Source organism: Stigmatopora argus, chromosome 14 (genome assembly GCF_051989625.1).
Source record: "Stigmatopora argus isolate UIUO_Sarg chromosome 14, RoL_Sarg_1.0, whole genome shotgun sequence".
NCBI classification, from domain to species: domain Eukaryota; kingdom Metazoa; phylum Chordata; class Actinopteri; order Syngnathiformes; family Syngnathidae; genus Stigmatopora; species Stigmatopora argus.
In genome coordinates, this window is record NC_135400.1 from 2,034,734 (window position 1) to 2,053,159 (window position 18,426).

At 43.2% G+C, this 18,426-nt stretch overlaps 1 protein-coding gene across 4 annotated transcripts in view; it reads right to left on the reverse strand.

Moving 5' to 3' along the window:
- Positions 1–7,427: 7,427 nt before the first annotated feature.
- The window catches only part of LOC144088423 (rab11 family-interacting protein 4A-like), a 77,398-nt gene continuing 66,399 nt past the window's right edge, over positions 7,428–18,426 (reverse strand). For all 4 annotated transcript variants that reach the window (XM_077618825.1, XM_077618826.1, XM_077618823.1 and 1 more), the window contains 2 exons: positions 10,664–10,807; positions 7,428–10,592 (listed from right to left, as the gene is read on the reverse strand). In XM_077618825.1, coding sequence (XP_077474951.1) covers positions 10,476–10,592; positions 10,664–10,807 — 261 coding nt within the window. In that variant the 3' untranslated portion in view covers positions 7,428–10,475. The remainder of the gene's footprint in view (positions 10,593–10,663; positions 10,808–18,426) is intronic.

The window sequence follows — 18,426 nt, forward strand, 5'->3', positions numbered from 1 at the left end:
AATTGTCTTCGTGGTGCTCGGTGAACAATCTCACACTGAACACCACGAAAACTAAAGAAATAATCCTGGACTTTCGCAAACACGGCACAGATCTGGCCCCACTCCTCATAAATGGAGTATGTGTAGACAGGGTTCAGTCCTTTAAATTCCTGGGGGTCCACGTCACGGATAAGCTCTCATGGTCTACAAACATCACGGCAGTGGTGAAGAAGGCTTAGAAACGACTCCATTTCCTACCTAGGGTACTTAGGAAGAACAACTTGGGCACCAAGCTTCTGATAACCTTCTATAGAACCACTGTAGAGAGCATCCTGGCGTACGGCATCACAGTGTGGTACGCTGGAAGCACGGCGGCAGACAAAAAGGCCATGCAGAAAGTGATTAACACTGCCCAGAGGATTGTCGGCTGCTCTCTGCCCTCACTGGAAGACATTGCCAGCCCTCGTTACCTCAGCAGAGCCAAGAACATCATAGGGGACCCTTACCACCCTGGTCACAATCTGTTCCAGCTGCTGCCCTCTGGCAGACGCTGTAGGTCCCACAAAGCACGGACAAATAGGCTTAAGGACAGTTTTTTCCCCACATCCATCAGAAATCTAAACTTGCGGTAACATAACACACATTCCCTTCTGCGGTAATATGAATAGATGTTTGGGTGGTGATCTGCCTCCTACTAGCTGACTGAAGGTAAGGTAAGTGAAAGACAGTGAGAGGTAAGCGACCTGTATCCATAACAGCAGAATGCCAATTACAAGTCCGTAACTTGCACTTATTTAGGTCTTTTGCCGAGTAAACGCAGCTTATGGAGAAGCACCACCAATTTCGTCACACGCAGTTTCTGGGTGTGATGACAAGTAGGCTTTTTTTGTGTTGTTGATAATGACGACAGGGCCTATGTCCGATTATTATTATTATTATTACGTACGGAGAGTAAATTCCAGCTTTCTTTCTTTGGATTGTACAATTTCTAAGCGTCCAGGACCATCCAAGGCTTCATCTGATACGAAGAAAAAACGGAAGATGATGGCGGTGGCTGAAAAAGTTAAGTTGCATGCTGAGTGGGGAAAAAGTGTATCGATGTCGCGCGCCATTTCGGCATCGATGACCTACCATGCGTTACATTAAAAATTCGAAAGACGGCCACACTTCCCTTTATAAGGGAAACCAAGCCCGTGGTAACCACGAGAAATAAAACCCTCGTCAAAAAGTTTGTGGCCACAAAAAGTCAGGACTTTAGTGGTTCACTCCTGAGGAGATTAAGGACTGTGCTGTTGATCAGGCAGGGGTGCTGGCTCGGTCCGTAGCCACCGAAGGATTTTCAGACAACGGAGGAGAAGGTGAACATGCTGCTCGAGTGCCACTCAACACTTCTGGTCGGTGAGTGAGGAGGAAGAGGCAGCGGGCAATGAGGAGGCCCAGAAGAGGATGCGGGTGTGAATAAAGAACGTGGTTTGTCTTTGAAAAATCTCCAGGAATTCTTCGATAAGGCATGCGATTTAAAACAACAACAATGTCGAGGTGCCACTGTATATATATATATATATATATATATATATATATATATATATATATATATATATCAGTGGTGTGCCGTCAGAGCCTTCAGGGAATTCTCTGCTGGCCTAAGAAATATCTGAATCACAGACTGGTGTTAATTATATTTTGTCCATGAATACATATTAAATAATTCCAAATTGTCTGTCAGCTTCCTTTCATTGCTTCTACTCCTAGATGTGTGTTTTCATATTTAAGCATGCAACCAATCACATATAAGCCATTATTTGTTGCCAAGGTCAGAAATCTACATGGAGGCCTTCACAATCAGTTCTGCAGGCTCTGCTGCATAAAACAAGTGTCGATAAAACTGTTACTTTAACCAATCAGATTTCGAGTTGGCGACACCCGGGCCTTCTCGCAGGCGCAGGGATACGCCATCGCTTACACAAACTATGATTGGCTAGTGATAGAGTAGGCGGGCCAAAGCCAGAGTGAGCGAGCCAGAGCTCGCAAACTCCACCCACAATGGCCAACGGAGGAGAACAAATGGATTTGGCTGCATATTTGCTGACAAAGCCATTTTCCTGACTGACTTTTCCAGAAAAATGGACATCATTAAGAAAGGGCGGTCAACTGCGAAGCTAGCAAGCCTGTTACAACCGGGAAAAGGGTTTGTTCGCCGCTTTCAGTTCGCTAACTACAAGCACTACCCCTGGCTCACGGGCTCCAAGGAACACTGCAAATTGTATTGCTGGGAGTGCTTGTTATATGCCACTGATCGAAATGGTGTTTGGCGCAACACTGGATTTGCAAATTTGACTTGTTTAACCAAAGCACTGCTGGACACTTACAAGCAACGGTGCTCTCCAAAACTTTTGGGGAAACCCGAGTGAAGTTACAGTTCAGCGAGCAAGTGAAAAGGTAAAGAATAATAGGGAAATCTTAAAAAGTTTGATGAACTGTGTAATTTTTTGGGGGCAAGCAGGAACTTTCATTTCGGAGACACGATGAAAGCGCTGCATCCCCAAACAAAGGAATATCTGTGGAACTTCTTTCTCTCATTGCTGAGAGAAACACGGATTTACATTACCACCTGACCACTAATAAAGTGTTTAGTGGCACGTCGGGCAAAATACAAAAATGACCTGATCACTGCTGAAGTGACGAAGGAAGGGATCAGAAGGGAAATAAAAAAGTACTGTTTTTCCTCTGTAATGGTGGATGGGATGACAGACGTGAGTAATGCAGCACAGCTCGCACTGGTTCTGCGTTATGTCACGGGCAAAGGTGTCAAGGAGCGGTTCGTCCGATTTGAAAATGTTATCAGTGGGAAGTGAGCCAATGACATTGCAGGTCTTATCATTCAATTTTTGGTGGAAAATATACACTTGATGAATCAACTTGAGTACAAAAAGCATGTAAGGCATGTATTGTGGTAGTTATAATTAGATTAGATTAGATAACTGTATTCATCACGTATTTGGGAAATTTCACTGTCACAATAGCAAGAGGGTGAGAATACAGACAGGAAAACATATTTTAGACATAAATAAATAGGTAAAAAATAAGTTAATAAATGAATAAATAAGCGTGTTGCTGAAATATATATATATATATATATATATATATATATATATATATATATATATATATCAGACATTTCTGGGTAAAGTTCTGGCACAGTCTTATGACAGTGCAGCGGTCATGTCTTCTGGATTAAATGGGGTGCAGGCTAAAGTTAAGGAGAGAGCGCCGTTAGCTTTATTCATACACTGCTATGCACATCGGCTGAATTTAGTACTGACTCAAGGGGGGCTAAAAGTTTAAAGAAAGCAAGATATATTTTGCTCACCTCAACCGCATTTTTTTCGAGATCACTTCGACGCACACAGCTGCTGGACGAAATCTGCCAGCGGTGTCTGCCTCATGTGGCACCAACGTGGCAGTTCACCTCCAGAGTGGTCAATACAGTATTTGAGAAGAGAGCTGCTCTAAAGCAACTGTTTCATCACATCCTGGAGCATCATGACGAGTACGACGAGTAGTCTGTGCGATTTGCTGATGGATTTAAAGCACGTCTGGATGATTTTGAATTTTGTTTTTTGCTTCCCAGATTTAATGGCATTTTTGAGCATTCAGACATGCTTTTTTCAATACTACAGAACAACAAACTGGATATACAGTTTTGTCTTGCAGGAGTAAAGACGTTTTGTGACACAGTTGAACGCAAGAGCCGATATGAGGAAATCTACGTGGCCACCGAACGCAGTGCGTATGCTCCAAGCTCACGAAGAGGTCAAGCGCAAGATTCTCGCGCGCACTACCACCATCTCCACGACAGGATTCTGGACTATATTATTTGCCAGACGCAGACCAGATTTCAAGACCACGAAAGACTGATGTTTCTCTCCCTCCTCAAACCGCAGAAGTTTCGGGAATACCAGAAAACTTTCCCACATGCAGCCTTCTCCATCTTAACGCAGAGCCACGGAGCACTTTTCGATCTGCCTCGGCTAAGAACAGAAGTGATTGTAATTTATGCCATGGATGATTTTGCAGGAAAATCTCCCACTGATCGACTTGACTTCCTTCAGCAGAAAAATCTGAGCGAGAGCATGGGGCGGCTGTACACATTAGTGTGTTTGGCAGTGACCATCCCCGTGTCCACTGCTTCTGTCAAAAGGAGATTTTCATCCCTAAATAGAATAAAAACCTCTGCCAGAAATACAACAGGACAGACTCAACGTTCAGCATTAGCTTTGATGGCAATAGAAAAGAACTTCTTGATGGACCTGAAATGTACGGGTAATCTGTTCGACAGAGTAATTGAAATCTTCTTGAGGAAAGAAAGTATCGATTTTGCATATAAATAAAAATAATTTTTGGTGAGTAAAATGTGTCTATTTTACTAAAAAATATTTCAATTTTTGAGGTTATTATTGATTCTTTATTGTGTCGCAGCTGTAGCTGCAGTAAAGGTTTTAAAGCTATAAAATACTTATTGAGGATTGGATTGATTCACACGTAGCACTACTGAAGGCCTAGGTGTGAAATGCACGGCCCGCCACTGCGGGGTCATTGAGTCCGAGTGGACCATGTTACGCGCTTCTATTGCTGAGGCGGGAGAACGGAGCTGCAGCCACAAGATGGTCGGTGCCTGTCGTGACGGCAACCTCCAGAACCAGAAACAGAAAAAAGATCAGGTATAACGGGACTGACCTATAACAATTCACACCTGCAACAATTTACCACTAAGGTTGCTGAGTGGGATCACCTCGCAGATATTACGGCAGTGGCGGGCCGTCAGGGCCTTCAAGGCCTTCTCTGCTGGCCTAAGAAATATCTGAATCATATTATATTTTGTCCATCAATACTTATTATTCCAAATGGTCTGTTAGCTTCCTTTCATTGCTTTTCTCCCTGGTTGCACTGCTTCCAGATGTGTGTATTCATATTGAAGCATTTAACCCAGGGGTGGGCAAACTATTCCACAAAGGGCCGCAGTGGGTGCAGGTTTTCATTTCAACCCATTGAGAGGGCACCTTTTCACCAATCCGGTGTCCTACAAGTGCAATCAGTGGATTGCAGTCAGGTGCTTCTTGTTTTCTGCAGGAATCTCATTGGTTAAACTGTCTGTGCTATATCGGTTGGAACAAAAACCTGCACCCACACCGGCCCTCGAGGACCGGTTTGCCCATGCCTGATTTAACCAATCACATTTCAGCCATTATTTGTTGCCAGATCAGATCATCCTCAAAGCCTTCACAATCTGTTCTGCGGGCTCTGCTGCATTAAACTAGAGTGTTGCTTTTAACCAATCAGATTTCGAGTTGGCAACCCCACAATGCTTTTTCATACGATTGGCATTTTGCTGGCTGGGATACGTCGTTGCTTTCACCAACTATGATTGGCTAGTAGGCGGGCCAAAGCCATAGTGAGGCAGCCAGAGATTGCAAACTCCACCCACAATGGCCGACAGAGGCAAAAACAAATGGATTCTGTTGCAGATTTGCTCACAAAGCTATTTTCCAGACGGACTTTTCCAGAAAAAAATGGACATCATTAAGAAAGGGCGGTCAACTCCGAAGCTAGCAAGCCTGTTACAGCCGGGAAAATGGTGTGTGCGCCACTTTCAGTGCGCTAACTTAGCTGCACAAGCAAATATATTGTTGTGTTGATTTAAAGCCATTTTCAAGACGGACTATGCCGGAAATATGACAGGACAGGCTCGACGTTCATCATTAGCTTCGATGGCGATAGAAAAGAAGGAAGAAAGAAAGGAGGATGGATATTGTGTACAGTTAAAAAGAATTTTTGGTGAGTATAATATAGCTATATTCCTAAATAATATTTCAATTGTGGGCCCGGTTCTGATATCTGAAAAGCTCCAGTGTTTGTATTTAATCACTAAATGCTGCTAGGATGTGGATTTTACACCAGTTTAATTTTTGCCGTTTCGCTATTGACGTCCATCGCTGTCTTTTCCCGAGGAAATCACTCCCCTGGCCTGGTTGTAATGTCTCAAAAGCTCCAGTATTTGTATTCAATCAATAAATGCTGCTAGGAAGTGGATTTTACCCCATTTTTGTGCATTGATTTATTGATTATTTTTTATGTGTCGCAGCTCTAGCTGCAGTAGAGGTTTTATAGCCATTAAATAGTTTTTAAGGGTTGGATTGATACGTTGAAGGCGCTACGAGAAAATGCACCGACCACCACTGTATTACGGGACACATGTAGTCTAACCGCTCAATATAAGTTACACATCGAGACATTTATCATTGTCTGACTAACAGATAAAATTTCAACGATAACATTATTTAGCCAATGTCAGTTTTTGTGCATGATAACATTATTTTACGGTTAAAGACACTAATAATCATAGTCACAGTTATTATGTTTACATTAGCACACATTTGGCGATAGACACTGGCGGTCAGGAAGAATAGATAGATGAAAGAGTGCTCAGAGCCCTCGTGGGGGAGTCTCTGCGGGATGAGCCATCCAGGGGCAAGCTTTGAGGGGTGAGTCAACCAGGAAAAGTCCTCCTGCAGGACGAGTCATTCAGTGAGGGAAACCGTGAGAGCATCAGGGAACCGCGAGGGGCGACGACGTCCGTCCAGTAGGCTGACGATGGGGAAGAGGTGGAGCGAGCGCCCAACTCCTGCATGTGGCATGCCAAGCCACCATCTCAGGCCGGTGAGGGACGACTTTCCTGACATGGAGTCCTTCCAGCGGATACTGTGCTGATCGGTGGGTGATTGAAGAAAGTCTTGAATAACATCCTGTGTTTATATGAACAAAAGTCAGGCTGACCTGGCAAAAGATCTCAGGCGGTGTGTTTTTGCCAAAACGATGTTGAAAGAAACCAGGTGCGTCCCGTTTATGGCTGTACTGTGTTTTGCTCAGCCTATAAATGGTTGCGGACTTCTCATTAAAGGGAGAGTTCCCCTCCTATCTGAAACCAACGCATCAGAGTCAATTTTGTTCCGACTCCGATAGACTCCCTTATTACAAACATTAGGATTATTAGTTTTACATTATCATATATTTGCTTGCAATGAAGAATGCTTTGCTTAACTATCAAACTTTGTTTCATCTTATATATGGTTGCTTGCAACGAAGTAAATGCTTTGCTCCTGAGAACCTTAGTTAGACTAAACACCAAAATGCCTTGGTCCTAGGACTTCTTGGAGTGGACTAAAAACAAAAAAGATTCAAAACACCTTGAGCTACACATGACTTTCAGACCTTCATTTGTTTTAACTATATTGACGTCTCACTTGTTTCCCACCCCTTTCCCTGGAGAGTTGAGACCTCCGTTGTAACCTGGGTTCTTGAAGTTAATAAACAAGAAAAGAGGTGTGAGGCGGGGACTCGGGATGACCAGTTCTGTTCTCTGTTCTCCTTGCAAAAAGAAATCCAGAAGATTGTGTTTTGTCTTTATTTGTGCATGCATTTAGGAATGCCTATTGGTGACCCTATCACACACATTTATGATACAGTGGTCTATACTTTATCTATTTTATATATATATCTATATATATATATATATATGACCGAGAAGCTTTTTTAAAGGTATCTTCATACCACCTCCATCCAAACCCTAGCAAAGTCTCATGCAAACAATTCAAAATCTACCCTCAGTCTAAACTTCAAGCTAAATCGTTTTTAAAAGTTGAGAGCTATTTCATCCAAAACAAAACTATGCAAGGAGGAAGGGACTGGGATGTGACATCTGACAAAGTGACACGTTCGCTAACACTGGCTTTACTGTCTGACTAAAAAACATTCTCGCGTGGTCCATCCGAAAGCCATGTCCTTTTACCTCCACTTGTTTGTAGTTGTGTCTCCAACACAATGACAATGCGAGTGTAGCTGAAAGGACACACACATGGAATTTAAGGAGCAAATGTCATTAAATGAAGTAAATATTTAATGGAGGAATGACTTTTGTTATCTATAATCCTTATAAAGTGTGATTTATGGGTGTGTGTGAGTGTGTGTGTATGTTAAGATTCTCTCGCTACGTTTGTCCAAACCGTACAACTAGAGTGTTGAAAGGTTTTTATGGTGGCCAGAAACGGCTGTCGGATCCTAATAGACAAGTGATTGAATTCCTTCACCTTCTCTAAGTGTGTAAACTCAACTTTTATTTGTTACAGCTGAAAGCAGAGTTGATGTATGAGTCGTTGTTTTTACATGAAACGGCTGTCGAATCCTAATAGACCAGTCATTGAATTTCTTTAACAATGATAAAAGATCTAAATAGACAGGATCAGGTGGGTGACACGAAAGTCAGGGATTGGCTGAGACACAATAGGGCAGGTCACAACAAGTGAAATCAATGGGTGATCAGAAGGAAAAGCCAGACAGAGGAAAACGGCAAGAAAAATCAAAAAGCCCAAAACAAAACCCAAAAGAACCTAAACATAACAATAGTGGGTTCAAATAACATAAGTAATCCCATTCTTACAGCTCAGAAAAGTCTTCCTCTGAGATCTTTTTTATATAGTGTTATGTTTCTTTTTACTAAAAAAGTAACACTGTAACACTAATCGGTTACATGGAAATCTTTTTCACCAAAAACTGTTTATTAACGGAGTATATACTACTTCTGACTACACCTTTATTTAATAAATGTAATGTACAGTAATCCCTTGAATATCGTGGATAAGGTAGACCACATATGGCCGTGATAATTGAAAAAACACGAAGAAAATATTATTTGTACCATACATGTTTTCGCGCCTATACAAAAATACAAGTACACAAGTACAGTGGTACCCCGACATACGAGCATTTCGAGATATGAGTAAAATTTCGAGCGAATAATTATCTCGAGATACGAGACAAATTTCAAGATACGAGAAAGCCAGGTGGCCAAGACATGAGAGGCTGTTTATGATTTTAGCCCACTGTCTTTTTTGCCGCATCTCTTTCGTGTATAACAGATATCTATGAGCACTGGGCGGAGCGTTGCATTTTTTTCAGTGGTTTTTTTCCCGTCACTCAGCGCGAATGGCGTAGCGATCGCTAATACGAGGAGTATATATTACTTCTCGTTGCCAAGTGGTCGTGCGTTATCCTATTGTGAAGACATTTGTATGCATCATTTTCAGAATATTTTGAATGGAATACAAAAGCAAACTACCCTCGACATGTTCCTTTTAGCTGCATCTGAAAGTCAGGGTGGAGGCGGGGCAAATAGAGCCAACCCGGCCGGGAGAAGAAAGGTATCAAACTTTAATACAAAATTAGAAGTTTAGTGTAAGGTTAGATTAAACTTATTTTTGAGTGTCTGCATCGTAATCCAAGTTCATTTAAATTTGTTTATGTTATATTACGATTCACCGGTGCAAAAACTTGATTTAAATCATGATAATAATAGTCCAAGTCCTTTTTGTCAGATTTGAGAGGCATTGGTATAATCGATGGAATCTTCAGGGGGCGCCATAGGGGCAACAGGAGGAGCTTCTTTCAGCGAGAAGCTTTTGACCCACAAGGAACATGGCGACCAAGGTTTCTTTTCTTGTGCAAATATGCTTTTGTACAATGACATGACACTGTCAAGACGATTGCCAAATTCAATGACTCCAACCATGTTCTCATCAATCTCCTTGTTGCAAACTGCATTCCATACTGAAGATCTCCTGTAGATGTCTTAAAGGAAGACCTTGTTCTTCATCCTTATCCACGTCGTCGTCCGCTGCATCTTCGTCCTAACTCCCTGATCGGATAATTTCGAAGAGGTCCTCATCAGTAGGGGGAGGTTCTGAGTGGCTCTCGAGCAGTGTGTTGACGTCATTAGGCCAGCTTCACGGCCTTATATACGGCGTAAATCCCCCATAAGGCTGGTTAATTTTTATTCCTAGTGGTTACCACTCGCTTGGTGGCCTTGGAAAAGGATATTGTTGTCCTTTTCAGAATGTTCGCTTCTTCTTTCTTGGTATAAAACATGGTAGATTCATTTATGCCATAATGGCGAGCTATGCTTTTAGCATATGTACCAACGTCACTTTTTTGGTCACTGACATCGTGTCTAATTTTTTCTTGGGATCATTGGATGCCTTAGATTGCCCAGGACGCTTAGGAGGCATTTTCAACGGCGACTCAAAATCCAAACAAGGCTGGAATAGGCCTTTCTCCACAGGTGATGGGCTCGCAACAAAACAGGAGAAGGCAAGATTTCCTTCTCTGCCATTTATATTATTCGGCTTGTTACGGTGAAATATCGCTTCTTCTTCAGCGCTGAGTGCCACCCAATTCAGCGCTGAATTAGAAGTAGGCCATGAAGTCCTCCATTTTTTATCCCCTGTCTTCAGCTTGCGAGTTTCAGCATGATTTTTGAAAAAAAATCAGAACTTTTTTTATACTTAATGTAACAAACTGCAATATAGTGAAACCGCGAATTTTGAAGCCGCAAAGTGGTGAAGGATGAGAGTAGTCACATACTGAGATTTTCTATAGAATTGTGTTTAACATTTGATCTCCAGGATTGAGGGGTTATGGTCAAGAATGGCTAAAATGATTTTGTCCATGTATTTCCTCAAGCGAAGGTTGTTCTCCTCCTGTCCTTTCAAAGCATCAACCAGCTGAAAAAGAATAACACAAAAAATAGTATCAATGTGAATTGCAATGCTGTAAAGGAAAAACGTTAACAAACCTCATCTCTTGATGCATTGTCAATCTCAGCAGCCAAACACTGGACCTTTGAGTGAGACGATAAGAGGGTCTTTGCTTCATACAAACTCAGACTTAGAATCTGAGCATTCAAGTCATCATTCTGATCTCGCAATTTATGGTTCTTCTGTGGAATTACAAAAAAAGAGTTCCTGTCAGAGAGTATTTTAGTTAAAACAAGCTGTTGATGTTACCAGTTACAAGGAACTCTTGGGATTGAACCTCGCTGAAAAACTATCTAATTTTCGTTTATATAGTTAAGCAGAGGGGCTCGGCTTCCCTGGTCCCACCTGCTTGGGCGAGGTTGTTATTGCGCATGTTTTGGTAATCTATTTGCGTAAGGAACCCTTGAATGGGTGACACAGGAACGCCAGATTTAAATAATGCAGACCCGAACCAATTGCCTGAATCAAACCAGAATGGACATGCCTTTTGCCCACAAGATGGCACTACTGCTGCCACAATCAGAATCCTCTTTCAGAAGAAAATTGTCTTTTCTGTTGTGGAGAGGCGTGTGAGTGGGCCGCAATTTATTATCACTGCATCAGCAACGAAAAAATGCAGCTCAACTCAGTGAGGTTGTACCGCAACAAGCTTTAAATGGAAGCTTGAGGAAGTTCCCACTTCTCTGGCACGCATACAAACACACAGCAATCTCTGTCACACAGACTCACTGATGGGTCTTCTGAGTGCGTGGATGTGCTCGACTTCTCTGACAATTGACCAAATCCCTGATCTGTTGACCGTGCATGTTAGCCAAGTCTCTTGAATCAAAAAAGGTTGAAAACCCATTCAGGCTCCAGTTTACGTACAAACTGTGCACTAAACACTCGGCGTATTATGGTTCCACAAATCGCATGCACTTGTTACACCCTGCATTCGATCTTGACACACAGGGGGAAATAATCAGAACAGCAACATGTTGTTGTTACTTCAATCCAAACTTTTACTGTAATCAATTAACACAAAAACCCATAACATACAATTCAACCCATATATATACATTATCAACACGTTAGAACCCAAAACATAATGTACAATTACACCTATATATATAAATATATATATATTCAACACTTTAGAACCCAAAACACAATGCACACACACACTCGTTCAACACACGGTCATAACTTGTCATATCTTTTCCCATTACAACTTCCAGTAGTCCTACTATTATTCAACAGGGCAAACAATGCAATATCAACAATATAACATCCTTTCTATGACCGTTATAGACACTGTCAACGATAATGGTGGCCGAAGGTAGCGTGCTAAATGCTATTCCATGTGCGTGCCCCGAGACTCTCACATTCACGCCCGTAATTCAAAAGTAAATAAACATTAATAACCATTATCTCTTTTCTCACACGCTAAACAGTGTATATTACAAACCCCAAACTCAAACAGCCTTTACAACAAACAGCATACCTTGACACACAGGGGGAAATAATCAGAACAGCGACATGTTGTTGTTACTTCAATCCAAACTTTTACTGTAATGATTCAACACACCTCCCGTGCTTCAAGCTATTTGCTAAGACATCAATAATCGAATACCGATCTACTTTAACATGCCCCACACTTGCCATGTGGATCCAAGGATCACCAATCGAACACCGATACACACATTCAATCCAAACTCGTCATAGCTTCTTTACATGCAATCGTTAATAAATCAAACACTCTAGCATGTCACACTAATAAATCAAACACTAGTATGTCACACTAATAGATCAAACACTCTAGTATGTCACACTCTCCCCCACAAAAATAAATGTCGTCCCGACATCAGTATATTCCAAATATCTTCCCCTTGTTGGTTGTAATGTTGAACAGTCTAGCGAACTTGTCATTTCACATCCTCTTCTGTAAACTGATACTCATGAAAACTCCAGGCGGCAAGGGCCACAGTTCAAATATAATCCACAACTCGTACGGTCCACGTTCACTGGATGGAAACTGTAATCACAGTCGTAACAGTCCATGTTCGCATAATACATGCCACCCTTGTAGGCTCAAGCCTGTTGGAGTCCATACATAAAGGGTGGTTGAATGTAATATGGCTGCAGGTGTACTAACCAAGGAACCACTCCTGGTGCAGGGTAAGCAGGTACCAGCTGATGTGGTGACTGAGTACTATAACAGGAGGGGACACCAAGCTGATCATAGGTCGTTCGTCGTGGTGGATGTCTCTCCCTTCTTGGCCGTTCATAAGTCAACGCCTCAGGTTCATTCACAGTGGTTGGCGGAGAGGTCTCTGATAAATGATCATCACGAGGATCTTCAACAGCCAGATTTGTTCCCTCACCAGGCAGGTCCTCCCGCTGATAGTCATCTTCTCGTTGTACTGGTCCGGAAGCAGGGCCCTTCACTCCGAGTCTCCGATTCGCTGACAGTGGCCTGTGCTTAGACTCCATCCCTTGGGCATCTCCCTCATTTAGCACCTGGAGGGGCTTGTAGTGAAAGTCATCTTCGTAACCACTGTCTTGGTCTGTCTCTTGAAGATGAGATACCGGCTGCTGTTTATTTCTCTCCATACTCTTGTCAATTTTTCCTCCTTCTGGTGTCAGGTTTTTTATCAGGATGCGCTCTCCTGGTTGTAGCACGGAGCTCCTCACTTTGGTGTCATAGTGCTTTTTACCTCGTTCTGCAGCGTTTCGTACACTCACGGTGGCAATGGTGTACGCCTCCTCCATCCCTTGTCTCCCTTTCTCCACTTTGGCCTTGTATAACTCCAGTTCATCGCGATAGGCGCGGGCTGCACGGGCGTCTACGAGCAGCTTCAAATTCTCCTGCTGGAGCCTCTTTATTTCTTCCTCCATGTTTTCCTGCTGGTGTCTGTTGTCCAGCAGTTGTTCATTCCTCTCTTCTAGCTCTTGTCTAAGTCGTCTGATCTTTGCCTTTGAATCGGCAGGTTCCACCATCAGGTGTTGCTGAGTTCCCACCTGCTGCTGCTGCATGCTGGGAGGATTGACGATGGCCAGTGGACTGGGTGTGCCACAAAGCACACGAACCACACCTTCCCTTTCCTGAGTTAGCTCTGCTATAGTCTCTTCTTTTAGTGGTCTGCCTCCTCGGATTTTACATCCAGCTTGGAAATGTTCTCCACTCCCACACCGATAACAATGTGTGCACTTCACATCTCGCCCTCCCTGCTGACAAGCAAAACACCTTGGGACATAAGCAGGGCGGCTAGTGTTCCAGGGGGGTGCTGGGGGCTTGCTGTAGTAATTTTGTTTTGCAAAAGGTGGCTGGGGCTCCCTAACTGGTCTTCTAACTGAAGGTGGGAGGTAGGACTGAGGCTGAAACATAGCCTGCTGTAGTGTCTTTCTGATCTGAGCTATCTCTGCACTGAGATCTTTAAGAGAAGCAACACTTGCCTTAAGTTCAGTCAACTCCGCTCGTACCTCACGGGACACTTTTGGTTTTTCTTCTCCAGGGCAATTGGTAGGTCGTAGTTCTTCTAAGTGCACCTTGCTAATATGTGTCGCTGCCTGTGGGGTACTAAACTTCTTTTTATTTCTCCTTTCTGTTTCATTAGCACAGGCTACATTTAACCGCTCTAGCAAAAGCTCATCTGAAGTCTTACAGTTCAGCAAGAGAGGCTGCATATCTACTCTAACACTGTCACTCTGGAGACCAGTGAGTATCGTGTGCAAGCACATACGCTGGACTAAACTTGGGTTGTACTGGATTCCTGATTCTGATTCTCGAGATGCAAACAGTACCTTCTGCCTAAGAACTAAAACTCGCATTAAGAAACTTTGAGGAGTCTCTTTGATATGCTGCACTTCTGAAGCTAACTGCACATAGAGGTCGGTAGCACTCCTTTCCTGAAAATGAGCGCGTAGGATGCGTTTGAGTGTGGGAAGAGTGAGGTTAGGTTTCTCTTCCAAATAATTACGTAGCTGCAAACTGGGGGAGATAGCTCTGATAACTGCATCAATAATTTCCACATCTAGGTAACCCCTATTCAGTCCATTTTCAATTTGATGAACAAGGCTGGAGAATGTCAGCTTGTCCCTTTGGCCTGGTTCACCTATCTGGCCAGCAATTTTGAAGTCCTTGCGCCAGTATGAGCTTGGCTGGGGCTGGGGAGACACACCCCCTTGAGGGTCCGCAGCATCTGGTAGCTGGGGCAAAGTTATTGGAGTCTCTTCCAATCTTGATCCTTGCTTTTCGTTTTCATCTATTTTGACTTCATGCTTCATATCTGATATTTTATCTTTCAGTTTCAACAATTCAGACATGCCTTCATCCTCTACTTCCTCTAGTTCTTCTCTTTCTAGGTACTTTACAATGTGAGCCACTAATGATAGACGTGATTTCCGTTTAACACTTCTTAATATGTTAAGAAAATCACATATTTCCAGTAGGTTATTTTCCGTCAGGTTGTTCCATGTTCCTACCACCTCTTCGAGTAACTGTTCCATTTTGTTGACGATCTAGGAGCTCTGTTGACTGTACAGGAGTGAACTCTGAACTGGCACGTCTTTACTGTCCATCTGATGATCTCGTAGGCCTCAGATGACAAGTACTCAACCGCCAACTTCCAGTTCTTCTTAAACAGCAACACCTCCTCTCACTGCCATCGGCCTGGTTTTGTGGGGGGATTTAGCTGGCTCAGAATTCAGTGAGCAGGTCTTGGACACTGGACATCTGAACAGCAATCCCAGCGGTGCCTCCAAAATGTTACACCCTGCATTCGATCTTGACACACAGGGGGAAATAATCAGAACAGCGACATGTTGTTGTTACTTCAATCCAAACTTTTACTGTAATCAATTAACACAAAAACCCATAACATACAATTCAACCCATATATATACATTATCAACACGTTAGAACCCAAAACATAATGTACAATTACACCTATATATATAAATATATATATATTCAACACTTTAGAACCCAAAACACAATGCACACACACACTCGTTCAACACACGGTCATAACTTGTCATATCTTTTCCCATTACAACTTCCAGTAGTCCTACTATTATTCAACAGGGCAAACAATGCAATATCAACAATATAACATCCTTTCTATGACCGTTATAGACACTGTCAACGATAATGGTGGCCGAAGGTAGCGTGCTAAATGCTATTCCATGTGCGTGCCCCGAGACTCTCACATTCACGCCCGTAATTCAAAAGTAAATAAACATTAATAACCATTATCTCTTTTCTCACACGCTAAACAGTGTATATTACAAACCCCAAACTCAAACAGCCTTTACAACAAACAGCATACCTTGACACACAGGGGGAAATAATCAGAACAGCGACATGTTGTTGTTACTTCAATCCAAACTTTTACTGTAATGATTCAACACACCTCCCGTGCTTCAAGCTATTTGCTAAGACATCAATAATCGAATACCGATCTACTTTAACATGCCCCACACTTGCCATGTGGATCCAAGGATCACCAATCGAACACCGATACACACATTCAATCCAAACTCGTCATAGCTTCTTTACATGCAATCGTTAATAAATCAAACACTCTAGCATGTCACACACTCAACAATGTAACAGTTATTTGTAATGCCGTGTTCAGAGTTACGTACTGCGAAAAATTACCTGAATCAATCACTCGAATTCAATCGTTTTTCCAGATGGTGAAGTAGCCTTGAGGATCCTTGAACCGCTCCATGCCAGTGACAGTTGTACAAATATCTATTTTGTACGCCAAGTTCGATGACCAAACATTTGCCCATCAAGTTGTAAAGTCGTCAAGCAAGGCAAGGGAAGGGAAGTTATATTGGAGAAGGAAAAAGTACAACAACTGCTTCCAAATGACCATCAACTAAGTACGACATTCACACATTCTGCTGGATCCGACCATCTCTGCCTGTTCCTCACCCCCTCATTCACCCCACTCCGGAGGCTAACAAGGCCACAAATGAAGATATAAAAACATGGCCTGAGGACGCCCTTTCTCAGCTGCAGGACTGTTTTTGCCGCACCATTTGGGAACTTTTTGAACACCACAACCTCCAGGACTACATGGACACTGTACTTTTCTACATCAAAAACTGTACGGACACTGTCACTGTTAATAAACGTATCCGTGTTTTTCCTAACCAAAAACCCTGGAAGACCAGTGAGACACAGGCACTCATCAAATGCCGTAACACCGCCTTCAGGTCAGGGGACAAGTTCGAATACAGCGCTGCCAGAGCAGACCTGAAGAGAGCATATACAAGGAAAATTGAGGAGCACTTCACAGAAAATAACCCAAAGAAGATGAGGCAGGGAATACGACACATTACCAATTACAATGACAATAATGTGTGTTATCGCAGATGCCCCACTAGAAGAGGAAATGAACCGTTTCTTTGCCCGCTTTGAGACTGACAAATCGGATTCAGTCTCAACACATCCACCACCCTGCAGCAGTACACTGAAGCTTCAGGAACATGAAGTGAGACAGGTACTGCAGACTGTGAACAGCAGGAAGGCTGCTGGCTCTGACAGAGTACCTGGGAAGGTGCTCAAAGCCTGTGCTGACCAACTGACTGGGGTTTTCACAAAGATTTTCAATTGTTCCCTGCAACAATCCATCATCCCATCCTGCCTGAAATCTGCCACCATTATCCCTGTCACTAAAAAGCCAACCATTGACAGCCTGATGATTATAGGCCTGTTGCACTTACGCCTGTGATCATGAAGTGCTTTGAAAAGGTGGTCGCCCGCCACATCAGAGATACAATCCCTCCCTCAGTTGACCCTCACCAGTTTGCTTATATACCAAACAGGTTCACTGAGGACGCCATCGCGGTAGCTCTACACACAGCACTGAGCCACCTGGAGCACCATGAGAACTATGTGAGGATGCTTTTCATTGACTATAGCTCAGCCTTCAACACTATAATACCGGACATTCTGGCTGACGAACTCCCCCACCTTGGACTATCCTCTTCCATCTGCTGCTGGATTAAGAACTTTTTAACCAACCGTCCACAAACTGTTAGAATTGGTCCCCACCTCTCTTCCTCCATTACACTCAGCACTGGATCCTCTCAAGGCTGTGTACTAAGTCCTCTTCTATACTCCCTGTACACATACGACTGTACACCGACCCACCAGTCTAACTCCATCATCAAATTTGCCGATGACACCACTGTGGTCGGACTCATCTCAGGGGGGGATGAGTCTGCTTACAGAGATGAGGTCAACAAACTGTCTTCGTGGTGTTTGGTGAACAATCTCACACTAGACACCATGAAAACTAAAGAAATAATCCTGGACTTTCGCAAACCCTGGCCCCACTCCATTTCCTGAGGGTACTCAGGAGGAACAACTTGGACACTAAGCTTCTGGTAACCTTCTATAAAGCCACTGTGGAGAGCATCCTGACATACTGCATCACAGTGTGGTACGCTGGAAGCACGGCAGCAGACAGAAAAGCCATGCAGAGAGTGATCAACACCGCCCAGAAGATCATCGGCTGCTCTCTGCCCTCACTGGATGACATTGCCAGCACTCGCTACTTCAGCAGAGGCGGCAACATTGTAAGGGACCCATACCTCCCTGGAAACAACCTGTTCCAGCTGCAGCCCTCTGGCAGACGCTACAGGTCTCACAAAGCGCCTACAAATAGACTTAAGGACAGTTTTTTCCCACAGCCATCAGGACTCTGAACTTGCGTTAGCACGACACACAATCCCTTCTGTGCAATAATAATAATCGGACATAGGCCCTGTCGTCATCATCAACAACAAAAGTGTAATTGTCATC